The 27,180-nt window shown below is 43.3% G+C and overlaps 1 protein-coding gene across 1 annotated transcript in view; it reads right to left on the bottom strand.

Annotated features, from left to right (window-relative positions):
* Positions 1 to 27,113, bottom strand: part of LOC118366571 (glucose-6-phosphate exchanger SLC37A1-like) — a 38,613-nt gene extending 11,500 nt beyond the window's left edge. The window contains exons 1-12 of the mRNA XM_052492835.1: positions 26,949 to 27,113; positions 24,980 to 25,201; positions 14,729 to 14,810; positions 10,704 to 10,809; positions 9,986 to 10,064; positions 9,563 to 9,698; positions 9,322 to 9,398; positions 7,868 to 8,034; positions 7,669 to 7,724; positions 2,690 to 2,767; positions 2,495 to 2,596; positions 1,278 to 1,368 (exon numbers count right to left, since the gene is read on the bottom strand). Of these exons, the coding sequence (XP_052348795.1) occupies positions 1,278 to 1,368; positions 2,495 to 2,596; positions 2,690 to 2,767; positions 7,669 to 7,724; positions 7,868 to 8,034; positions 9,322 to 9,398; positions 9,563 to 9,698; positions 9,986 to 10,064; positions 10,704 to 10,809; positions 14,729 to 14,810; positions 24,980 to 25,035 (1,030 nt within the window). The 5' untranslated portion in view covers positions 25,036 to 25,201; positions 26,949 to 27,113. The remainder of the gene's footprint in view (positions 1 to 1,277; positions 1,369 to 2,494; positions 2,597 to 2,689; positions 2,768 to 7,668; positions 7,725 to 7,867; positions 8,035 to 9,321; positions 9,399 to 9,562; positions 9,699 to 9,985; positions 10,065 to 10,703; positions 10,810 to 14,728; positions 14,811 to 24,979; positions 25,202 to 26,948) is intronic.
* Positions 27,114 to 27,180: the final 67 nt, after the last annotated feature.

Here is a 27,180-nt window from a genome sequence, read left to right as displayed (position 1 = left end):
GGCAGAGCACGGAAATAACTACCTGGCAGAGCACGGAAATAACTACCTGGCAGAGCACGGAAATAACTACCTGGCAGAGCACGGGAATAACTACCTGGCAGAGCACGGGAATAACTACCTGGCAGAGCACGGGAATAACTACCTGGCAGAGCACGGGAATAACTACCTGGCAGAGCACGGGAATAACTACCTGGCAGAGCACGGGAATAACTACATGGCAGAGCACGGGAATAACTACCTGGCAGAGCACGGAAATAACTACCTGGTAGAGCACGGGAATAACTACCTGGCAGAGCACGGGAATAACTACCTGGCAGAGCACGGGAATAACTACCTGGCAGAGCACGGGAATAACTACATGGCAGAGCACGGGAGTAACTACCTGGCAGAGCACGGGAATAACTACCTGGCAGAGCACGGGAGTAACTACCTGGCAGAGCACGGGAGTAACTACCTGGCAGAGCACGGAATAACTACCTGGCAGAGCACGGGAATAACTACCTGGCAGAGCACGGAAATAACTACCTGGCAGAGCACGGAAATAACTACCTGGCAGAGCACGGGAATAACTACCTGGCAGAGCACGGGAATAACTACCTGGCAGAGCACGGGAATAACTACCTGGCAGAGCACGGGAATAACTACCTGGCAGAGCACGGGAATAACTACCTGGCAGAGCACGGGAATAACTACCTGGCAGAGCACGGGAATAACTACCTGGCAGAGCACGGGAATAACTACCTGGCAGAGCACGGGAATAACTAATGATGTCTGAGTGTTGGAGTGTGCCCCTGTCTGTCTGTAATTAAAAATAATAAGAAAACCGCGCCATCTGGTTTGCTTAATATCAGGACTTTGATGTATAGCATTTACTTTTACTTTGTACTTTTGCTCAGGTATGACGATTGAGTACTTTTTCTACCACTGACCTTAAGTACATTTGAAACCAGATACTTTTGCCTTTTACTCAAGTATTATTTTGCTGGGTAACTTTCACTTGAGTCATTTTTCTGTTAAGGTATCTTTACTTTTACTCAAGTATGACAATCGAGTCATTTTTCTATTAAGGTATCTTTACTTTTACTCAAGTATGACAATCAAGTCATTTTTCTATTAAGGTATCTTTACTTTTACTCAAGTATGACAATCAAGTCATTTTTCTATTAAGGTATCTTTACTTTTACTCAAGTATGACAATCAAGTCATTTTTCTATTAAGGTATCTTTACTTTTACTCAAGTATGACCATCGAGTAATTTTCCCACCACTGCTACATACCTGCTTTCGTGATGTAGAGCGGCAACCAGAAGAGGAAAGTGTAGCTGACCAGCTTGGCAAACAGCAAACACAGAGAGAACTCGATCACTCCCTGGGTGGAGAAAGAGAGAGAAGCAGACTGTCAACAAATAAAAGCTCTATAGTTGTCTAGAATAGAAAGGTACTTGGTTTATGTTTAGGGCCAGCGTTTTCCCCAGTTCCTTATACAGTACCTATGCAATTCTTTTTGATCTATTTAAGAGCCGGCAGGGTTCCGCTGTCCCTTGTACTTGATTTGATCAATTAAGGTCATTGATTAGATAGGAACTCCCCTCACCTGGTTGTGTAGGTCTTAAATTGGACTTGAATTGAAAGAAAATAACAAAAAACAGCCGATACAAGCCCTCCATGAAATGAGTTTGACACCCTGGGCTTTGGGGAACAGGGCCTGGGCGTTGGTGTGTGTGTCACACGGGGTTGGTGGCACCTTAAAAATGGGGAGGGCTCGTGGTAATGGCTGGAGAGGAAACAGTGGAATGGTATCCATTTGTTCCAGACACTATTATGAGCCTTCCTCCCCTCAGTAGCCTTTTTGTTTAACTATCCTTGTGGGTACCAGAAGTCTTCATACTAGTAGTGAAACAAGGACAATTCTGACATGTTGGGAAATTTTGCTGTTCCCTACAAGTTAAAAATGCTATTTTAGACTTGAACATTACAGTTAGGCTTAGGTTTAGTGTAGGGGTTAGGAATAAGGGGTTAGGAATGAGGAGTAAGGAGTGATGGGTTAGGGGTAGGTTTAGTGTTAGGAGTTAGGGTTAGGTGTAGTTTTAGGGTTAAGGTTAAGTGTTGTTTTAGGGTTAGGGGTTTAGGGTTAAGGTTAGGTTTAGGTGTAGTTTTAGGGTTAGGGGTGTAGGGTTAAGGTTAAGTGTTGTTTTAGGGTTAGGGGTTTAGGGTTAAGGTTAGGTTTAGGATTCAGGATTAGGTGTAGTTTTAGGGTTAGGGGTTTAGGGTGAAGGAAAACATTATTTGGGATGGGAATCAATGATTTGGTCCCCACAAGGATATCAATACATAAGTTTTGTGTTGTGTGTGTGTTTGTGTTGGGTGTGTGTGTGTGTGAAAAAATTGTTTGGGTGGGAATCAATTATTTGTGTGTGTGTGTGTGTGTGTGTGTGTGTGTGTGTGAGTGTGTGTGTGAGAGAGATATGGGTGGTGTGAGAGCTCAGGTGACTGACCGGTATGCGTAATGCTCCCATGAAGCTGATGGCCGAGGGCTCCGATTCGCTCTTCACCACTACCACCTGCTGTACAGGGAGCAGCAGCTCTGTGTCCCAGTTCTGAGAGGGAGACCAAGGGTTAATAACACAGATCTAGATACAGACATTAACCAAAAAACACAGACAAACTCAAATAAAAACAGACACACACACCTGAGATTTGCCTCCTTGTTTGTACGAATGATAGAGCTGGTTATGTCCATTCACCCCTTTCCAGCTATTGGTCAGCTTCTACATGAGAAAACAAAACCAAGTACAGCTATTGGTCAGCTTCTACATGAGAAAACAAAACCAAGTACAACACCATTTACCATCATGTTACAGAATCCACATGAAGCTACAGTCAGTTTTCACCATCATGATACAGAATCCACATGAAGCTACAGTCAGTTTTCAACCATCAAGATACAGAATCCACATGAAGCTACAGTCAGTTTTCACCATCATGATACAGAATCCACATGAAGCTACAGTCAGTTTTCAACCATCATGTTACAGAATCCACATGAAGCTACAGTCAGTTTTCACCATCATGATACAGAATCCACATGAAGCTACAGTCAGTTTTCACCACCATGATACAGAATCCACATGAAGCTACAGTCAGTTTCCACCATCATGATACAGAATCCACATGAAGCTACAGTCAGTTTCCACCACCATGTTACAGAATCCACATGAAGCTACAGTCAGTTTTCACCACCATGATACAGAATCCACATGAAGCTAGTCAGTTTCCACCATCATGTTACAGAATCCACATGAAGCTACAGTCAGTTTCCACCATCATGTTACAGAATCCACATGAAGCTACAGTCAGTTTTCAACCATCATGATACAGAATCCACATTACAGTCAGAATACCACATGAAGCTACAGTCAGTTTCCACCATCAGATACAGAATTGAAGCCATCAGTTTCCACCAACATGTTACAGAATCCACATGAAGCTACAGTCAGTTTTCACCATCAAGATACAGAATCCACATGAAGCTACAGTCAGTTTCAACCATCATGTTACAGAATCCACATGAAGCTACAGTCAGTTTTCAACCATCATGTTACAGAATCCACATGAAGCTACAGTCAGTTTTCAACCATCATGTTACAGAATCCACATGAAGCTACAGTCAGTTTTCACCACCATGATACAGAATCCACATGAATCAGTCAGTTTCCACCATCAAGATACAGAATCCACATGAAGCTACAGTCAGTTTCCACCACCATGATACAGAATCCACATGAAGCTACAGTCAGTTTTCACCACCATGATACAGAATCCACATGAAGCTACAGTCAGTTTTCACCACCATGTTACAGAATCCACATGAAGCTACAGTCAGTTTTCACCACCATGATACAGAATCCACATGAAGCTACAGTCAGTTTCCACCATCAAGATACAGAATCCACATGAAGCTACAGTCAGTTTCCACCATCATGATACAGAATCCACATGAAGCTACAGTCAGTTTTCACCATCATGTTACAGAATCCACATGAAGCTACAGTCAGTTTTCACCATCATGATACAGAATCCACATGAAGCTACAGTCAGTTTCCACCATCATGATACAGAATCCACATGAAGCTACAGTCAGTTTCCACCATCAAGATACAGAATCCACATGAAGCTACAGTCAGTTTCCACCATCATGTTACAGAATCCACATGAAGCTACAGTCAGTTTCCACCACCATGATACAGAATCCACATGAAGCTACAGTCAGTTTCCACCATCAAGATACAGAATCCACATGAAGCTACAGTCAGTTTTCACCATCAAGATACAGAATCCACATGAAGCTACAGTCAGTTTCACCATCAAGATACAGAATCCACATGAAGCTACAGTCAGTTTTCAACCATCATGTTACAGAATCCACATGAAGCTACAGTCAGTTTTCACCATCATGTTACAGAATCCACATGAAGCTACAGTCAGTTTTCAACCATCATGATACAGAATCCACATGAAGCTACAGTCAGTATTCAACCATCAAGATACAGAATCCACATGAAGCTACAGTCAGTATTCAACCATCAAGATACAGAATCCACATGAAGCTACATTCAGTTTTCAACCATCATGTTACAGAATCCACATGAAGCTACAGTCAGTTTTCAACCATCATGATACAGAATCCACATGAAGCTACAGTCAGTTTTCAACCATCATGTTACAGAATCCACATGAAGCTACAGTCAGTTTCCACCATCATGTTACAGAATCCACATGAAGCTACAGTCAGTTTCAACCATCATGTTACAGAATCCACATGAAGCTACAGTCAGTTTCAACCATCATGTTACAGAATCCACATGAAGCTACAGTCAGTTTCCACCATCATGTTACAGAATCCACATGAAGCTACAGTCAGTTTTCAACCATCATGATACAGAATCCACATGAAGCTACAGTCAGTTTTCAACCATCATGTTACAGAATCCACATGAAGCTACAGTCAGTTTTCAACCATCATGTTACAGAATCCACATGAAGCTACAGTCAGTTTTCAACCATCATGTTACAGAATCCACATGAAGCTACAGTCAGTTTTCAACCATCATGTTACAGAATCCACATGAAGCTACAGTCAGTTTTCAACCATCATGTTACAGAATCCACATGAAGCTACAGTCAGTTTTCAACCATCATGTTACAGAATCCACATGAAGCTACAGTCAGTATTCAACCATCATGTTACAGAATCCACATGAAGCTACAGTCAGTATTCAACCATCATGTTACAGAATCCACATGAAGCTACAGTCAGTTTTCAACCATCATGATACAGAATCCACATGAAGCTACAGTCAGTTTTCAACCATCATGTTACAGAATCCACATGAAGCTACAGTCAGTTTTCAACCATCATGTTACAGAATCCACATGAAGCTACAGTCAGTTTTCACCATCATGTTACAGAATCCACATGAAGCTACAGTCAGTTTCCACCATCATGTTACAGAATCCACATGAAGCTACAGTCAGTTTTCAACCATCATGTTACAGAATCCACATGAAGCTACAGTCAGTTTTCAACCATCATGTTACAGAATCCACATGAAGCTACAGTCAGTTTTCAACCATCATGTTACAGAATCCACATGAAGCTACAGTCAGTATTCAACCATCATGTTACAGAATCCACATGAAGCTACAGTCAGTTTCAACCATCATGTTACAGAATCCACATGAAGCTACAGTCAGTTTTCAACCATCATGTTACAGAATCCACATGAAGCTACAGTCAGTTTTCAACCATCATGTTACAGAATCCACATGAAGCTACAGTCAGTATTCAACCATCATGTTACAGAATCCACATGAAGCTACAGTCAGTTTTCAACCATCATGTTACAGAATCCACATGAAGCTACAGTCAGTATTCAACCATCAAGATACAGAATCCACATGAAGCTACAGTCAGTTTTCAACCATCATGTTACAGAATCCACATGAAGCTACAGTCAGTATTCAACCATCATGTTACAGAATCCACATGAAGCTACAGTCAGTATTCAACCATCATGTTACAGAATCCACATGAAGCTACAGTCACTTTTCAACCATCAAGATACAGAATCACATGAAGCTACAGTCACTTTTCAACCATCATGTTACAGAATCCACATGAAGCTACAGTCAGTTTTCAACCATCATGTTACAGAATCCACATGAAGCTACAGTCAGTTTTCAACCATCAAGATACAGAATCCACATGAAGCTACAGTCAGTTTTCAACCATCATGTTACAGAATCCACATGAAGCTACAGTCAGTATTCAACCATCATGTTACAGAATCCACATGAAGCTACAGTCAGTTTTCAACCATCATGTTACAGAATCCACATGAAGCTACAGTCAGTATTCAACCATCATGATACAGAATCCACATGAAGCTACAGTCAGTTTTCAACCATCATGTTACAGAATCCACATGAAGCTACAGTCAGTATTCAACCATCATGTTACAGAATCCACATGAAGCTACAGTCAGTTTTCAACCATCATGATACAGAATCCACATGAAGCTACAGTCAGTTTTCAACCATCACCAGAATCCACATGAAGCTACAGTCAGTTTTCAACCATCATGTTACAGAATCCACATGAAGCTACAGTCAGTTTTCAACCATCATGTTACAGAATCCACATGAAGCTACAGTCAGTTTTCACCATCATGTTACAGAATCCACATGAAGCTACAGTCAGTTTCCACCATCATGTTACAGAATCCACATGAAGCTACAGTCAGTTTTCAACCATCATGTTACAGAATCCCATGAAGCTACAGTCAGTATTCAACCATCATGTTACAGAATCCACATGAAGCTACAGTCAGTATTCAACCATCATGTTACAGAATCCACATGAAGCTACAGTCAGTTTTCAACCATCATGTTACAGAATCCACATGAAGCTACAGTCAGTTTTCAACCATCATGTTACAGAATCCACATGAAGCTACAGTCAGTTTTCAACCATCATGTTACAGAATCCACATGAAGCTACAGTCAGTTTTCACCATCATGATACAGAATCCACATGAAGCTACAGTCAGTATTCAACCATCAAGATACAGAATCCACATGAAGCTACAGTCAGTTTCCACCATCATGTTACAGAATCCACATGAAGCTACAGTCAGTATTCAACCATCAAGATACAGTTCCAGCAGCCACCAATGTAAACATCTGTAACGCAGTTCAAAGTAGTGTGGGAGGATGAAAACATCACCTGTCAATCAAGAATAACCCTAAATAAAGCTTTTACAATGAATCCACCCACATTGTAAACAATTAATGTTTTGTTTCCCTTTTGGACGTGTGACACTCAGGTGCTGCTACCAGTGGGATAAAGTGGGAGACAGTTGTTATGGAAACGATGCTATTCAGGCAAATTCTGAAGACGTGGGCTACGCACAATGAAACCACTCACGGCTCACAAAACAAAACAAACAATGTCCACAACACATTTCCAAAATGGCACTTACACTCGGCACAGGACAAAAACAAGGGGACTTTGTCTATCTGAGATTCATGCCTTTGAAATGGCATCCCCATATTATGTCTATACTAAGAGATGCTTTGGGAGACCCAGAGAGACATGATAAGTACTCACAGTGTTGCTGGAAGCAGGGTTCTGCACATCATGGATGCTTTTCAAATCATTTGGATCTACAGACAAAACCAGGTCAAGATTAGATGTCAGCATGCAAACGTTTTACCATGACAAAAATCATGCACGGAAACTTCTCTGAGGTCAACGGGAAGAAAGTCCTTTCCAATCTTCCTACAACCAGTCACAGAGCAGTACTCACGTTCGATGAGGAAGAGGAAGCAGACGACACCCATAGCAGCGATGACGAGGCCGGGGACGATGAAGGACAGGCCCCAGTTGGAGGAGACCCAGTAACCTGCAATCAAAGAGCCCAGGATGTTGCCCACTGAGGTATGGGAGTTCCATATGCCCATGATCAGACCCCTCCTGTAGGGAATGCCAGTTAAAACAGGGTTAGGATAGTGTTCTGATCAGTTAAAACAGGGTTAGGATAGTGTTCTGATCCATTAAAACAGGGTTAGGATAGTGTTCTGATCAGTTAAAACAGGGTTAGGATAGTGTTCTGATCCATTAAAACAGGGTTAGGATAGTGTTCTGATCAGTTTAAACAGGGTTAGGATAGTGTTCTGATCAGTTAAAACAGGGTTAGGATAGTGTTCTGATCAGTTAAAACAGGGTTAGGATAGTGTTCTGATCAGTTAAAACAGGGTTAGGATAGTGTTCTGATCAGTTAAACAGGAATAGGATAGTGTTCTGATCAGTTAAAACAGGGTTAGGATAGTGTTCTGATCAGTTAAAACAGGGTTAGGATAGTGTTCTGATCAGTTAAAACAGGGTTAGGATAGTGTTCTGATCAGTTAAAACAGGGTTAGGATAGTGTTCTGATCAGTTAAAACAGGGTTAGGATAGTGTTCTGATCAGTTAAAACAGGGTGATAGTGTTCTGATCAGTTAAAGCAGGGTTAGGATAGTGTTCTGATCAGATAAAACAGGGTTAGGATAGTGTTCTGATCCGTTAAAACAGGGTTAGGATAGTGTTCTGATCAGTTAAAAACAGGGCTAGGATAGTGTTCTGATCAGTTAAAAACAGGGTTAGGATAGTGTTCTGATCAGTTAAAACAGTTAAAACAGGGTTAGGATAGTGTTCTGATCAGTTAAACAGGAATAGGATAGTGTTCTGATCAGTTAAAACAGGGTTAGGATAGTGTTCTGATCAGTTAAAACAGGGTTAGGATAGTGTTCTGATCCATTAAAACAGGGTTAGGATAGTGTTCTGATCAGTTAAAAACAGGGTTAGGATAGTGTTCTGATCAGTTAAAACAGGGTTAGGATAGTGTTCTGATCAGTTAAAGCAGGGTTAGGATAGTGTTCTGATCAGTTAAAACAGGGTTAGGATAGTGTTCTGATCAGTTAAAACAGGGTTAGGATAGTGTTCTGATCAGTTAAAACAGGGTTAGGATAGTGTTCTGATCAGTTAAAACAGGGTTAGGATAGTGTTCTGATCAGTTAAAACAGGGTTAGGATAGTGTTCTGATCAGTTAAAGCAGGGTTAGGATAGTGTTCTGATCAGATAAAACAGGGTTAGGATAGTGTTCTGATCAGATCCCTCCTGTAGGGAACACCAAATAACATAAGTTAAATTCCTATTGTAACTTCAACGTATATGAACTATAGCGGAATCACCAGAATAATAACAACACATCTTGTGGCTTACCTTCCCTTCCCAAACCAGTTCCCGATGCACGTGACCACACTGGGCCAGCCAGTGGTCTGAACCAAGCCATTGGCCACCTGAGGCAGCGGAAAAACACACAGAGGAGTATGTTGTGTTAGACTTGGGAGCAACGAGAGCAGCTAGAAAAAAAATTCAGAATACAGAATAGTTGTTCTCTGATTTCTCCAACATTTGTGTGTGTGTGTGTGTGTGTGGCATTCTATGTATGTGTTTGATTCACCTGGACAAATATATAGAAGCTGAGGTTGTGGATGTTGTAGATGCGGCCCAGACCAAACAGACAGGTGAAGAGGCCACTCATCAGCATGCCGAACGTCAGGTACAGACGAATAGGCAGGCGCTCGCCGATGATGCCACTGCGGGACGCACAATGATGACACAATCATAGGAATAGACACAATCTCCTCCCAGGTTCAGGACTTAACATCACTAGGCCTCTTATAGAATACAAAACTGTCACCAACTCAGATCTTCAGCGTTGACACTCTTGCTCAAGTTAAAATAGCAGCTAGCAGTAAGATAATGGTGGGTATTCCGAATCACCTGACCTGTCCAGGATCGACTCCAACACCTTTCTAGCTAATAACACAGCCAGAGATTTCCCCCTGGTCAGGTTAAATAGACAGACTGGATGAGGCCTTACCTGAGGTACATTCCCACAGCGTAGGCACAGAGGAAGGAGTAGTCCATGGCTCCCAGAAGCTGCTTATAGTTGCTTTTATCTAGAAATGGTGAGAAAAAAAAACGTTTTTGCATAAGAATAACATCAATTCAACCAATGGCCACTTACAGTGGGGCAAAAAAAGTATTTAGTGGGCCACCAATTGTGCAAGTTCTCCCACTTAAAAAGATGAGAGGCCTGTAATTCTCATCATACAGTGGGGCAAAAAAGGACAGAGGAGCCTCTTAAAGAAGAAGTTACAGGTCTGTGAGAGCCAGAAATCTTGCTTGTTTGTAGGTGACCAAATACTTTATTTTCCACCATAATTTGCAAATAAATTCATTAAAAATCCTACAATGTGATTTTCTCGATTTCTTTTCTTCTCATTTTGTCTGTCATAGTTGAAGTGTACCTATGATGAAAATTACAGGCCTCATCTTTTTAAGTGGGAGAACTTGCACAATTGGTGGCTGACTAAATACTTTTTTGCCCCACTGTATCTGAAAACTGACCACTGGATTTGATTATGGGGATCAACAAAAATGAGCGATTAGTAACAAGTGTAGGGAAGGTAGGTCGGTGGAATAGGTGGGAGGGGAATGGGAATTGGTGTACGAGGGATTGAGAAGAAGAGGGTCATCAGAGAAAGTGTGTCAGGCAGAGAAAGAGGGGGGAGAACGAGGGTTGAGTGGGGTCTCACCAAAAGGTTTCCAGCTGCAGTCCGTCTCTGTGTGGAGGCTGGGCAGCTGCCTACTACCAGCCGTGGAGAGCTCATGGAGAGCTGAGCAGTTCTTATGCAGCTCACTCTGTGGAGCAAGTATGATCTCCATGAGAAAACATATTCATTACCCTCATAGTGAAAAAATAAAACCCATCCTGCTACAGCATACATGTACAGTGCCTTGCGAAAGTATTCGGCCCCCTTGAACTTTGCGACCTTTTGCCACATTTCAGGCTTCAAACATAAAGATATAAAACTGTATTTTTGTGTGAAGAATCAACAACAAGTGGGACACAATCATGAAGTGGAACAACATTTATTGGATATTTCAAACTTTTTAAACAAATCAAAAACTGAAAAATTGGGCGTGCAAAATTATTCAGCCCCCTTAAGTTAATACTTTGTAGCACCACCTTTTGCTGCGATTACAGCTGTAAGTCACTTGGGGTATGTCTCTATCAGTTTTGCACATCGAGAGACTGATATTTTTTCCCATTCCTCCTTGCAAAACAGCTCGAGCTCAGTGAGGTTGGATGGAGAGCATTTGTGAACAGCAGTTTTCAGTTCTTTCCACAGATTCTCGATTGGATTCAGGTCTGGACTTTGACTTGGCCATTCTAACACCTGGATATGTTTATTTTTGAACCATTCCATTGTAGATTTTGCTTTATGTTTTGGATCATTGTCTTGTTGGAAGACAAATCTCCATCCCAGTCTCAGGTCTTTTGCAGACTCCATCAGGTTCTTCCAGAATGGTCCTGTATTTGGCTCCATCCATCTTCCCATCAATTTTAACCATCTTCCCTGTCCCTGCTGAAGAAAAGCAGGCCCAAACCATGATGCTGCCACCACCATGTTTGACAGTGGGGATGGTGTGTTCAGGGTGATGCGCGGTGTTGGTTTTACGCCAAACATAACGTTTTGCATTGTTGCCAAAAAGTTCAATTTTGGTTTCATCTGACCAGAGCACCTTCTTCCATATGTTTGGTGTGCCTCCCAGGTGGCTTGTGGCAAACTTTAAACGACACTTTTTATGGATATCTTTAAGAAATGGCTTTCTTCTTGCCACTCTTCCATAAAGGCCAGATTTGTGCAATATACGACTGATTGTTGTCCTATGGACAGAGTCTCCCACCTCAGCTGTAGATCTCTGCAGTTCATCCAGAGTGAACATGGGCCTCTTGGCTGCATCTCTGATCAGTCTTCTCCTTGTATGAGCTGAAAGTTTAGAGGGACGGCCAGGTCTTGGTAGATTTGCAGTGGTCTGATACTCCTTCCATTTCAATATTATCGCTTGCACAGTGCTCCTTGGGATGTTTAAAGCTTGGGAAATCTTTTTGTATCCAAATCCGGCTTTAAACTTCTTCACAACAGTATCTCGGACCTGCCTGGTGTGTTCCTTGTTCTTCATGATGCTCTCTGCGCTTTTAACGGACCTCTGAGACTATCACAGTGCAGGTGCATTTATACGGAGACTTGATTACACACAGGTGGATTGTATTTATCATCATTAGTCATTTAGGTCAACATTGGATCATTCAGAGATCCTCACTGAACTTCTGGAGAGAGTTTGCTGCACTGAAAGAAAAGGGGCTGAATAATTTTTCAGTTTTTGATTTGTTTAAAAAGTTTGAAATATCCAATAAATGTCATTCCACTTCATGATTGTGTCCCACTTGTTGTTGATTCTTCACAAAAAAATACAGTTTTATATCTTTATGTTTGAAGCCTGAAATGTGGCAAAACGTCGCAAAGTTCAAGGGGGCCGAATATTTTCGCAAGGCACTGTAGCTTGTCATTCATCCATTCCAATGTCAAGCAGTTTGCAGCTATGGTTCCAAAGTAAACAATGGTCGATGCGTTCTCTGGAAAATAATGAAGGATGTGGAGGGTGTGGTCCACAACGCGCTAGCAGAGAGGCATTATTTTCCAGAAAACACAGAGCCCCGAGTTGATTATCCCTTTTCATACCAAGGCTATAATTTAAACACATTTACCACTATGAACTGTGTTCATTTGCAGGTAGAAGAAGTGTCTTCAACATTCACTGAGGTAGCTAGCAAGTTTACTTGATAGGTTACCAAGGCAACTACTGTCACTAACACACTTGCTCATTTAGCAAACCAAACCATCAGTCCTAGCTTTCTATTATGAAAATCAAATTCAACAATGACCTCAAGCAGCTCAAACTGAACATCTAATAATGAACTATAGCCATTGAATTTTCCCAAGTAAATATACCGTGCCTTATAAGGAAATAATGCACACTCTAGAATGCCCTTCAAGCCAATCAGAAAGGATTATTCAAAAATGCCATGTTATAATTAAGCAATTAGGCACCTCAGGGGTTTGTGGTATAGGGCTAATATACCACGGCTAACATGCTGACCAGACCGGACACGTTGCGTCGCCTTTCAAAATAAATATAGAAATCCATGTTATTCAATTATTGCACGCGCGCCAACGAGTGTCTACGATGCCATGGGCTAAAATATAAGTCCTTTCTATTTCTGACGCAGATCGCGCCTCAAGTCCTGCCTCTCCCATCTCCTCATCGGTTTATAGAAGCACGTACCCACGTGCCATCTCCTCATTGGTTATACCCAGGTGGGTGATTGAAAGACAAACTGTTTTGTCGGTAGTCGTGGTAATACTATGAAAGTTTAGATGACAATATAAGTTCATCGATGAAAAAGCCTTGAAGGAGGAGAGATGGCTAGAAACAATTCGGTTGGCCGTTTTATTTGTGGATTAATATGTCGGAGTAGAGGATCTGGGCAGTTCAGGTAAAATAACAACTCAATGTTTATATCCCAGGACAAATTAGCTAGCAACAGCAAGCTAGCTAAATAGGACAAATTAGCTAGCAACAGCAAGCTAGCTAAGTAGGACAAATTAGCTAGCAACAGCAAGCTAGCTAAGTAGAACAAATTAGCTAGCAACAGCAAGCTAGCTAAGTAGGACAAATTAGCTAGCAACAGCAAGCTAGCTAAGTAGGACAAATTAGCTAGCAACAGCAAGCTAGCTAAATAGGACAAATTAGCTAGCAACAGCAAGCTAGCTAAGTAGGACAAATTAGCTAGCAACAGCAAGCTAGCTAAGTAGGACAAATTAGCTAGCAACAGCAAGCTAGCTAAGGAGGACAAATTAGCTAGCAACAGCAAGCTAGCTAAGTAGGACAAATTAGCTAGCAAGTGCAAGCTAACTAGCTGAATTGCCATATTGGTTTAATGCTTTTCGATCTATCCCCAAATGAATATCATTGGTTCAGAGTTTGTTTTGATATTTTAACCTGCGTGTTGTGATCACGTTTGGTGTAGGGGGACAAAATAAATGTATGCATGATAGCGCATGCGGGCAGCCGGTTTGGGTTCCGTGTAAGGGCTGTTGTAACGCACAACACATCACGGAGTGCCTGAAAACAGCCGTCATAAATTTGCCATATACCACAAAGCCCCGCGGTTCCTTATTGCTATTATAACCTGGTTACTATCGTATCTTTTCCTATTCATACCAGTGGTATACGGTCTGATATACCACAGCTTTCATCCAATTAGCATTCAAATCAAATTTGATTTGTCATATGCCCTGAATACAACAGGTACAACAACCTTATCTGAAATGCTTACTTTACAAGCCCTTTACCAACAATGTAGTTTTAAGAAACAATAAAAGAAAGAGTTAAGAAAATATTTACAAAAAAAGTAAGTAAGAAATCAAATAAAAAGTAACACAATAATAAAATAACGAGGCTATATATAGGGGGTAGCGGTACAGAGTCAATGTGCGGGGCTAAACCACATAGAGGTCATGCTGACCAGGTTATAGTAGCAGGCTGAACCACATAGAGGTCATGCTGACCAGGTTACAATACCACCTGTGCTGATAACATGTATATATAGTGTGTGGAGACGAGTGTATAGTAAGTAAGTCTCTGTTTATGCAACATGCCAGTGTAGTACAGTGAATTCCCTATAGGATACATCAGTGTCTGTATGTGTTACCTTGACAATGCTGATGGGTTTTCTGGACAGGTGGAAGCTGGTGTACAGCAGGAAGGTGAGGCCAAAGGTGAAGGCTCTGTACCTACAGGGAGACAACACAGGGGGCATCAGTAAGGGACTGGAGGCTCTGTACCTACAGGGAGACAACACAGGGGGCATCAGTAAGGGACTGGAGGCTCTGTACCTACAGGGAGACAACACAGGGGGCATCAGTAAGGGACTGGAGGCTCTGTACCTACAGGGGGACAACACAGGGGGTATCAGTAAGGGACTGGAGGCTCTGTACCTACAGGGGGACAACACAGGGGGCATCAGTAAGGGACTGGAGGCTCTGTACCTACAGGGAAACAACACAGGGGGCATCAGTAAGGGACTGGAAGCTCTGTACCTACAGGGGGACAACACAGGGGGCATCAGTAAGGGACTGGAAGCTCTGTACCTACAGGGAGACAACACAGGGGGCATCAGTAAGGGACTGGAGGCTCTGTACCTACAGGGGGACAACACAGGGGGCATCAGTAAGGGACTGGAGGCTCTGTACCTACAGGGAGGCAACACAGGGGGCATCAGTGAGGGACTGGAGGCTCTGTACCTACAGGGAGACAACACAGGGGCATCAGTAAGGGACTGGAGGCTCTGTACCTACAGGGGGACAACACAGGGGGCATCAGTAAGGGACTGGAGGCTCTGTACCTACAGGGAGACAACACAGGGGGTATCAGTAAGGGACTGGAGGCTCTGTACCTACAGGGAGGCAACACAGGGGGCATCAGTGAGGGACTGGAGGCTCTGTACCTACAGGGAGACAACACAGGGGCATCAGTAAGGGACTGGAGGCTCTGTACCTACAGGGAGACAACACAGGGGGCATCAGTAAGGGACTGGAGGCTCTGTACCTACAGGGGGACAACACAGGGGATCAGTAAGGGACTGGAGGCTCTGTACCTACAAGGGGACAACACAGGGGGCATCAGTAAGGGACTGGAGGCTCTGTACCTACAGGGGGACAACACAGGGGATCAGTAAGGGACTGGAGGCTCTGTACCTACAGGGAGACAACACAGGGGGCATCAGTAAGGGACTGGAGGCTCTGTACCTACAGGGGGACAACACAGGGGGCATCAGTAAGGGACTGGAGGCTCTGTACCTACAGGGAGACAACACAGGGGGCATCAGTAAGGGACTGGAGGCTCTGTACCTACAGGGGGACAACACAGGGGGCATCAGTAAGGGACTGGAGGCTCTGTACCTACAGGGAGACAACACAGGGGGCATCAGTAAGGGACTGGAGGCTCTGTACCTACAGGGGGACAACACAGGGGGCATCAGTAAGGGACTGGAGGCTCTGTACCTACAGGGGGACAACACAGGGGGCATCAGTAAGGGACTGGAGGCTCTGTACCTACAGGGAGACAACACAGGGGCATCAGTAAGGGACTGGAGGCTCTGTACCTACAGGGGGACAACACAGGGGGCATCAGTAAGGGACTGGAGGCTCTGTACCTACAGGGGGACAACACAGGGGATCAGTAAGGGACTGGAGGCTCTGTACCTACAGGGGGACAACACAGGGGGCATCAGTAAGGGACTGGAGGCTCTGTACCTACAGGGGGACAACACAGGGGGCATCAGTAAGGGACTGGAGGCTCTGTACCTACAGGGAGACAACACAGGGGATCAGTAAGGGACTGGAGGGGAGGTAGTCAGTGGGTGGCATTCATCCACTGATTCAGGGTGAGATATACAGTGCATTTGGAAAGTATTCAGACCCCTTCCCTTTTTACACATTTTGTTACGTTAGCCTTTTTATAAAATTCGATCAAACATTTCTGTTTGAGACCTGAAAATAGCTGTGCAGCGACACTCAATCCAACCTGACAGGGGTTAAGAGGACCTGCAGAGAGTAATGGGAGAAGCTCCCCAAATACAGGTTTGCTAAAGTTGTAGCATCATACCCAAGAAGACTCAAGGCTGTACTAGCTGCCAAAGGTGCTTCAACAAGTACAGAGTGAAGGGTCTGAATACTTAAGCAAATGTGATATTTCAGTATATTTTGTTGAAAAAAAAATCGAAATAACTTTTTTTTGCTTTGTCATTATGGGGTATTGTGTGTAGGTTGATGATGGGGAAAAAAATATTTAAATAATTTTAGAATAAGGCTTTAACGTAACAAAACGTGGAGAAGATCAAGGGGTCTAAATACTTTCCGAATGCCCTGTACACCCACCGCCCGTCAGCACCATGAAAAGTTGTGCAGTTCTTCATCAGAAAGCTCTGTGTTGACCTATCCGTGCATCACAACTTCAAAATGCTGCTCAAGCAGATTAACCAACACGAAATCAGATGGTTATCGTCTACAACGTCGCAAGATATCAGAGGATTGATGACCTAGATGCCAGCAAGGCAAGGTCAAATATCTCAAAAAGAGCTAGATAAAACCAGAAGAATTGTATACACACACAGTAGCTACAGTTGAAGTCAGAAGTTTATATACACATTAGCCAAGTACATTTAAACTCCGTTTTTCACAATTCCTGATATTTAATCCTAGTAAAAATTCCCTGTCTTAGGATCACTTTATTTTAAGAATGTGAAATGTCAATAACAGTAGAGAGAATTATTTATTTCAGCTTTTAGATCTCTCATCACATTCCCAGTGGGTCAGAAGTTTACATACTCTTAATTAGTATTTGGTAGAATTGCCTTTAAATTGTTTAACTTGGGTCAAACGTTTCAGGTAGCCTTCCACAAGCTTCCCACAAAAAGTTGGGTGAATTTTGGCCCATTCCTCCTGACAGAGATGGTGTAACGGAGTCAGGTTTGTAGGCCTCCCTGCTCACACACGCTTTTTCAGTTCTACCCACAAATGTTCAATAGTATTGAGGTCAGGGCTTTGTGATGGCCACTCCAATACCTTGACTTTGTTGACCTTAAGCCATTTTGCCACAACTTCGGAAGTATGCTTGGGGTCATTGTCCATTTGGAAGATCCATTTGCGACCAAGCTTTAATTGCCTGACTGATGTCTTGACATGTTGCTTCAATATATCCACATAATTTTCTTTCCTCATGATGCCATCTATTTTGTGAAGTGCACCAGGCCATCCTGCAGCAAAGCACCCCCACAACATGATGCTGCCACCCCCATGCTTCACGGTTGGGAAGGTGTTCTTCAGCTTGCAAACCTCCCCCTTTCTCCTCCAAACATAACGATGGTCATTATGGCCAAACAGTTCTATTTTTGTTTCATCAGACCAGAGGACATTTCTCCAAAAAGTACGATCTTTGTCCCCATGTGCAGTTGCAAACTGTTGTCTGGCTTTTTTATGGCGGTTTTGGAGCAGTGGCTTCTTCCTTGCTGAGCGGCGTTTCAGGTTATGTCGATATAGGACTCGTTTTACTGTGGATACAGATACTTTTGTACCTGTTTCCTCCAGCATCTTCACAAGGTCCTTTGCTGTTGTTCTGGGATTGATTTGCACTTTTCGCACCAAAGTACGTTCATCTCTAGGAGACAGAACGCGTCTCCTTCCTGAGCGGTATGAAGGCTGCGTGGTCACATGGTGTTTATACTATTGTTTGTTCAGATGAACGTGGTAGCTCCAGGCGTTTGGAAACTGCTCCCAAGGATGAACCAGACTTTGGATGTCTACAATCTTTTTCTGATGTCTGGCTGATTTCGTTTGATTTTCCATTGATGTCAAGCAAAGAGGCACTGAGTTTGAAGGTAGACCTTGAAGCACATGTACAGGTACACCTCCAATTGACTCAAATTATGTCAATTAGCCTATCAGAAGCTTCTAAAGCCATGACATACATTTCTGAAATTTTCCAAGCTGTTTAAAGGCACAGTCAACTTAGAGTATGTAAACTTCTGACTCACCCACTGGAATTGTGATACAGTGAATTATAAGTGAAATAATCTGTCTGTAAACAATTGTTGGAAATAAAATACTTGTGTCGTTGCACAAAGAAGATGTCCTAACAGACTTGCCAAAACGAAATTTCTGGAGTGGTTGAAAAACTAGTTTTAATGACTCCAATCTAAGTGCATGTAAACTTCTGACTTCAACTGTATAACCAGTCTGGCATGTTTTCATGGTCATTACTCACATCACCGGTGAGCATAATAAACCCAGCGAGAGCAGGTGAGTATAATAAAAACCTGTTCTTGTAAATCTCCCACTCATCAGTTATTTCCTGGTGGACTTGTGCAAAGGGCAAACAAGTCGAATTCGATAGACCCTGACGTGGGTTCACCCCTGATCTAGCCAAACACAGCCACCCCGACGTGGGTTCACCCCTGATCTAGCCAAACACAGCCACCCCGACGTGGGTTCACCCCTGACCTAACCAAACACAGCCACCCTGACGTGGGTCTACCCCTGATCTAACCAAACACAGCCACCCCGACGTGGGTCTACCCCTGACCTAACCAAACACAGCCACCCCGACGTGGGTCTTCCCCTGACCTAACCAAACACAGCCACCCCGACGTGGGTCTTCCCCTGACCTAACCAAACACAGCCACCCCGACGTGGGTCTTCCCCTGACCTAACCAAACACAGCCACCCTGACGTGGGTTCACCCCTGATCTAGCCAAACACAGCCACCCCGACGTGGGTTCACCCCTGATCTAACCAAACACAGCCACCCCGACGTGGGTTCACCCCTGATCTAACCAAACACAGCCACCCCGACGTGGGTTCACCCCTGATCTAGCCAAACACAGCCACCCTGACGTGGGTCTACCCCTGATCTAGCCAAACACAGCCACCCCGACGTGGGTCTACCCCTGACCTAACCAAACACAGCCACCCCGACGTGGGTTCACCCCTGATCTAGCCAAACACAGCCACCCCAACGTGGGTTCACCCCTGACCTAACCAAACACAGCCACCCCGACGTGGGTTCACCCCTGATCTAGCCAAACACAGCCACCCCGACGTGGGTTCACCCCTGATCTAGCCAAACACAGCCACCCCGACGTGGGTTCACCCCTGATCTAACCAAACACAGCCACCCTGACGTGGGTCTACCCCTGATCTAGCCAAACACAGCCACCCTGACGTGGGTCTACCCCTGATCTAACCAAACACAGCCACCCTGACGTGGGTTCACCCCTGATCTAGCCAAACACAGCCACCCCGACGTGGGTTCACCCCTGATCTAACCAAACACAGCCACCCTGACGTGGGTCTACCCCTGATCTAGCCAAACACAGCCACCCTGACGTGAGTCTACCCCTGACCTAACCAAACACAGCCACCCCGACGTGAGTCTACCCCTGACCTAACCAAACACAGCCACCCCGACGTGGGTTCACCCCTGATCTAGCCAAACACAGCCACCCTGACGTGGGTTCACCCCTGATCTAGCCTGAAACACAACCACCCTATGGCAGGTGGGTTCACCCCTGATCTAACCAAACACAGCCACCCTGACATGGGAGGAACCCCTGATCAGCCAAACACAGAACCCTGACGTGGGTCTACCCCTGATCTAACCAAACACAGCTGGGCACATGTGGGTCTTCCTGATAACCAAACACAGCCATCCTGACGTGGGTTTATGATCTAACCAAACACAGTGTTTATGTGTGTGTGTGTGTGGGTTTATGTCTAACCAAACACAGCCACCCTGTGTAGCCAAACACAGCCACCCTGACGTGGGTTCACCCCTGATCTAACCAAACACAGTGTGTGACGTGGGTTCATCCCTGATCTAACCAAACACAGTTTATATCTGTGTGTGTGTGGGTTCACCCCTGATCTAGTTTAAACACAGTGTGTGTGGGTTCATCTGTCTGTGCCAAACACAGCCACCCTGTGACGTGGGTTCACCCCTGTCTAGCCAAACACAGCCACCCTGACGTGGGTTGTGTGTCTTTAAACACAGCCACCCTGTGTGGGTTCACCCCTGATCTAGTTTAAACACAGTGTGTGTGACGTGGGTTGTGTGTGTGATAACCAAACACAGCCACCCTGACGTGGGTTGTGTGTGATCTAACCAAACACAGCCACCCTGACGTGGGTTCACCCCTGTCTAACCAAACACAGCCACCCTGACGTGGGTGTGATCTAGCCAAACACAGTGTGTGTGTTTACGTGGGTCTACCCCTGTGTGTGTGTGTTTATACCAAACACAGTGTGTGTTTATATCGTGGGTCTACCCCTGATCTAGACAAACATATATATCTGTGTGTGACGTATATATCTTCCCCTGACCTAGCCTGAAACAGACACTTATGGCAGGTAAAGTTACACCACCATAAACCAGTGTGTAGAGACCAGTTGTTTATATCTGGTGTGAAAGCTGTCAGTGGGAAGTTTATATCTGATTGTGTGTTTATATCTGTGTGTGTTTATATCTGTGAGTGTTTATGTGTGTGTGTGTGTGTGTTTATATCTGTGAGTGTTTATGTGTGTGTGTGTTTATATCTGTGAGTGTTTATGTGTGTGTGTGTGTTTATATCTGTGAGTGTTTATGTGTGTGTGTGTGTTTATATCTGTGTGTGTTTATATCTGTGTGTGTGTGTGTGTGTGTGTATATCTGTGTGTGTGTGTGTGTGTGTGTGTGTGTGTGTGTGTGTGTCTGTGAGTGTGTGTGTCTAGTGGAAAGGGGGTTGTGTTCTCTCCCAAGGCAGGACAGAAATGAGACAGTTAGGACACTGGCAGTGTCTTCCCTGTCAGCAGTAATTTAGTGTAAAACACAGTCAGTGGCTCTGTGACATCACAGAACACCACCACTGTCCCATCTCCAGCGCTCTGAGAACACCAGACAGAGAGTGGCTACAGCCACACAGGACAAAAGGTTTACAACCTTGACTTCAGCATGCCACTCACACGGAATAACTGTCAGTCGGAATGCAACGGAATGTGGTAAGAGTCCAAAGAAATACTTCAGAGTGTAACACCCCAATGAAGATTCAGGTTAACAACTTGGTTCTCCGCTCTTTTTCAGTTTGACCTTTGACTATAGTTCTACTGATAATAGAAGTAATCACGTGACTTGACAAGGAACAATTCCTGGCACTAATAATGAATGGGATAAGCAACAGGTGTAGACTAACAGTGAAATGCTTGGTAAACAACAGGTGTAGACTAATAGTGAAATGCTTGGTAAACAACAGGTGTAGACTAACAGTGAAATGCTTGGTAAGCAACAGGTGTAGACTAACAGTGAAATGCTTGGTAAACAACAGGTGTAGACTAACAGTGAAATGCTTGGTAAACAACAGGTGTAGACTAACAGTGAAATGCTTGGTAAACAACAGGTGTAGACTAACAGTGAAATGCTTGGTAAACAACAGGTGTAGACTAACAGTGTAATGCTTGGTAAACAACAGGTGTAGACTAACAGTGAAATGCTTGGTAAACAACAGGTGTGTAGTAAACAAATGCTTGGTAAACAACAGGTGTAGACTAACAGTGAAATGCTTGGTAAACAACAGGTGTAGACTAACAGTGAAATGCTTGTAAACAACAGGTGTAAACAAAGTGCTTGGTAAACAACAGGTGTAGACTAACAGTGAAATGCTTAAACAACAGGTGTAAACTTGGTAAACAGGTGTAGAAACAAATGCTTGGTAAACAACAGGTGTAGACTAACAGTGAAATGCTTGGTAAACAACAGGTGTAGACTAACAGTGAAATGCTTGGTAAACAACAGGTGTAGACTAACAGTGAAATGCTTGGTAAACAACAGGTGTAGACTAACAGTGAAATGCTTGGTAAACAACAGGTGTAGACTAACAGTGAAATGCTTGGTAAACAACAGGTGTAGACTAACAGTGAAATGCTTGGTAAACAACAGGTGTAGACTAACAGTGAAATGCTTGGTAAACAACAGGTGTAGACTAACAGTGAAATGCTTGGTAAACAACAGGTGTAGACTAACAGTGAAATGCTTGGTAAACAACAGGTGTAGACTAACAGTGAAATGCTTGGTAAACAACAGGTGTAGACTAACAGTGAAATGCTTGGTAAACAACAGGTGTAGACTAACAGTGAAATGCTTGGTAAACAACAGGTGTAGACTAACAGTGAAATGCTTGGTAAACAAATGCAGTGAAATGGTAAACAACAGGTGTAGACTAACAGTGAAATGCTTGGTAAACAAATGCTTGGTAAACAACAGGTGTAACTAACAGTGAAAGGTAAACAACAGGTGTAGACTAACAGTGAAATGCTTGGTAAACAACAGGTAAACAGTGAAACAGGTGTAGACTAACAGTGAAATGCTTGGTAAACAAATGCTTGGTAAACAACAGGTGTAGACTAACAGTGAAATGCTTGGTAAACAACAGGTGTAGAAACAGTGAAACAGGTAAACAACAGGTGTAGACTAACAGTGAAATGCTTGGTAAACAACAGGTAAACAACAGGTGTAGACTAACAGTGAAATGCTTGGTAAACAACAGGTAAACAACAGGTGTAGACTAACAGTGAAATGCTTGGTAAACAACAGGTGTAGACTAACAGTGAAATGCTTGGTAAACAAATGCTTGGTAAACAACAGGTGTAGACTAACAGTGAAATGCTGGCTGATTGGTAAACAACAGGTGTAGACTAACAGTGAAATGCTTGGTAAACAACAGGTGTAGACTAACAGTGTAATGCTTGGTAAACAACAGGTGTAGACTAACAGTGAAATGCTTGGTAAACAACAGGTGTAGACTAACAGTGAAATGCTTGGTAAACAACAGGTGTAGACTAACAGTGAAATGCTTGGTAAACAACAGGTGTAGACTAACAGTGAAATGCTTGGTAAACAACAGGTGTAGACTAACAGTGAAATGCTTGGTAAACAACAGGTGTAGACTAACAGTGAAATGCTTGGTAAACAAATGCTTGGTAAACAACAGGTGTAGACTAACAGTGAAATGCTTGGTAAACAACAGGTAAACAACAGGTGTAGACTAACAGTGAAATGCTTGGTAAACAACAGGTGTAGACTAACAGTGAAATGCTTGGTAAACAACAGGTGTAGACTAACAGTGAAATGCTTGGTAAACAACAGGTAAACAACAGGTGTAGACTAACAGTGAAATGCTTGGTAAACAACAGGTAAACAACAGGTGTAGACTAACAGTGAAATGCTTACTTACAGGTCCTTCCCAACAATGCAGAGAGAAAGAAAATAGAGAAATAATAGAAAAGTAAAAACACGTAATAATAAGTGAACAATGAGTAACGACACACGGGGTACCAGTACTGAGACAATGTGCATATAACTAGGATGAAAGTGACCAGGCAACAGGATAGATAATAAACAGTAGCAGCAGTGTGTGATGAGTTAGTGTAGAAAGGATCAATACAGATTGTCCAGGTAGCTATTTGGTTAACGATTTAACAGTCTCAAGGCTTGGGGGTAGAAGCTGTTCAGTAATCATTAACCTGCCTGCAGGTATCCTGGGCCAATGTCACATAGATGGTGCTTACCTATCATTTACAGCTGGAAGCCCTATACACTACATGATCTATGTGCTGTCTGTTGTTAGCACAGTGCTCTCTCTCTCTCTCTCTCTCTCTCTGTGGCACGGCCAATTCCCTGTCTCGCACACATAATTATATTGGACTAAATATAAAATTGATACGGGCAGCAGAAACAGGCGCAAGACAAGGCACATACAGTACACTGACACTAAGGTCACACACACAGGCATAGTTTGGCTTGAGCCCTGATTATAATAAGTCATCAACAATTTACAACTAAGTCCAAGTGTGAGCAAGATCCCGCAGAGGCAAAATCCCCATAAACAGAGTAGCACAAACCAACAGAATGATGGGCTGTGTATCCTTCACTCACTTTTCACCCTAAAGAAGGTCAGGACAAGCACACAACCCAAGTGGACAGACAGGACTCTGTGGAATTATAAAACAGACACGCGAAGACAGAAACACGAACATCTGGTTTGATTAGAAGAGGGACATGAATAGTCGGCTTACTTGTCAGAGCACGACAGCCTGCTTCTTGAACCAAATGCCACCAACCAAAAGAAAGTCGTTAGCCCTGACCCACTCATATTGTTCTGACGACACTGCCATCTAGATTAATTAATTGATGAACTACTTATGACAGAGTGCATTTTGATCTGAAAGACAGAGACAAAAAGACAGACAGGCAGATAGAAGTACAGACAAGACAGACACAGGCCAGAAGGTGGACAGACGGGCAGGGTAGAAAGACAGACACAGGCCAGAAGGTGGACAGACAGGCGGGCAGAAGGACAGACACAGACAAAACGCACCACTGATCTCTGTTGAAGGATGCCAGGAAACGGATGCCAGGTGGAACGGGGGCCATGATTTGTCGATAACAGGCACTGGGCAGTCAGACAGGCAGGTCTCACAGCGATGATGATGATGATGACCAACACGCAGACCTACAGCTCCATTCTGTGAGGGTAATGCAAGGCCCAGGAAACATGGCCAAGAGGCTGCAGGAACATCCCCCCAGAAGCTGTATTCTCCTGTACGGGGCAAAAGAATTCAAGAGTTTTAAACACATCAGGACATCTGAAGATGGCATCACTCTCCGTTCCATTTCTACAGTGTACGTTCTCAAACGTATACTTTGTGCATGTATCTGTCCAGGGTCCTTCCACCTCAAAAATCACAAGAAAGAGATTTGACACCAACCATCTCAGATTGTTCTGAGATTGTTTTTGTAGTTAGTAACCGATACAATGACATTTTGTGAAACATTATTTTGTTGAAATATAATTTGATCTCTGAGAAACAAATTCTGTTTGACAAGTGATATGAACCTGCGGCTTGGAGTATTGCTTCTCCATATTATGTAATCTAGTCCCTGTGAATCTGGTGATGTCCTTTTTTTCCCCTGTTCAGAGAAATTTGTCATTGAAGTCACTTGCATTATTTACCATTAAATAGTGTGAAAGTACCAGGTTGACCTGTTGTGTGGTCATCCTCACATTTCAAGCTAGTCCTCGACGAAAGCAATTCAGTTTTATCCTTCTTTATTGTCATTTTGTTGAAATTACATTTTTTTTCCTCAGGAATGTCAATATTACCTGTTTCTAACTACAGAAACTATTTCTGAATTATCTGAGACAGTGGGTGTGATGGCTTGTTGAAATGACACGGAACAACTCTCCAGAAAGGCATAGTAGGATACAGTAAACTTTCCATAGCCACTCATCAGAGATATTGCTCACATTCATACAACTTCTGCTTAATGCTCTGGGCATCACATGTAGCATGAATACCAGTACCCTTCTATGCCAGAATCTTGGTCTGGGAACATGACGTTGCCAAGCACTGAACCACCAACGGTGTATATCGACAGCTTGGCTTGCTAAACTATGCATACTATTTAACTCTGTCATGAGCCTCTGCCACGACATTAGTCATTTACACTACTGATATGGTCACTGTCATCATTTTGTAAATTGAATTGATTAATTCTACATACCAAATCTTTCAATAGTTTCCCATTCCCATGGGAGACAAGTAGTAAAATCGCTCTGTATAAGAGCGTCTGCTAAATGACTAAAACTTAAACAACATTTCCCAAAAAGTATTTGGCCTATACAGTACAGCGGCCTACAGTTGTCTACAGTTAATAGTAAAACCTCATACGTGGAAGCTTGGATGGCACATCAACTGGACCAGGCTTTTCATTCAGATTGTGACAGAGCCTCAAATCCAGTTACTGAAGTTGATTACTGAAGTTCATTCGAAAATAGGTATCTATCTTTCTTATTTTCATCCATTTTTCCCCATATATGAACGTATTGCCATCTAACATCCTGTAGATTAAATCGAGATTGTTATACAGAGCCCAATACTGTTGTTTTACCATTTTCTTGGACTGTGGCAAAAACAGTGAAAACACATTTGACTTCCCAGTGTGGCAGACATCAGAGAGAGAAGAAGAAGCCTGCTGTAGGACATTTGCCAGTTTGCTTGAAAGTCACATACATCAATGTTTCCAATCATTATGATCATCAGCAACATTGTAACCAAATCGATACTCCAGTCGAAAGAGACAATGGTTTTAGATGAAGAATCCTCCTTACAATGTATCCGACAGCTCTTTGTTTAAACCATTGTGTTCAAATATCCATGGCTTGCTCGCTTCACTTTCTGCTCATCCTCGTGCCCTCGACGCTAGACAAAAACAGCGGTCTATCTGTGGAAAATCGCCGACCCTATCAATTCACACACATGGGAGGGATACATGATCCAACTTACCGTGGCTGAAATCGAGGAAAATTTCAAAAGAACCGTCTTGTTTCTCGTCCAACTCGGGCGGTATAGCTATCACTTCCTTGTTCTTTCACAGAGCTTCGTGGAACTGTCATTCACAGTCACACTGGTCGCCCAACCTCCACTTTGGTCTACAAATGACGTCAGAACAGTACATAGAAACTGGTGAGCGTTTGATGGCCCTACCTAATTATCAAAAAATGCCTTTGTAAATCAA

The sequence above is a fragment of the Oncorhynchus keta genome, chromosome 34 (genome assembly GCF_023373465.1).
Source record: "Oncorhynchus keta strain PuntledgeMale-10-30-2019 chromosome 34, Oket_V2, whole genome shotgun sequence".
NCBI lineage: Eukaryota > Metazoa > Chordata > Actinopteri > Salmoniformes > Salmonidae > Oncorhynchus > Oncorhynchus keta.
This window is presented reverse-complemented; position numbering and strand designations above follow the sequence as displayed.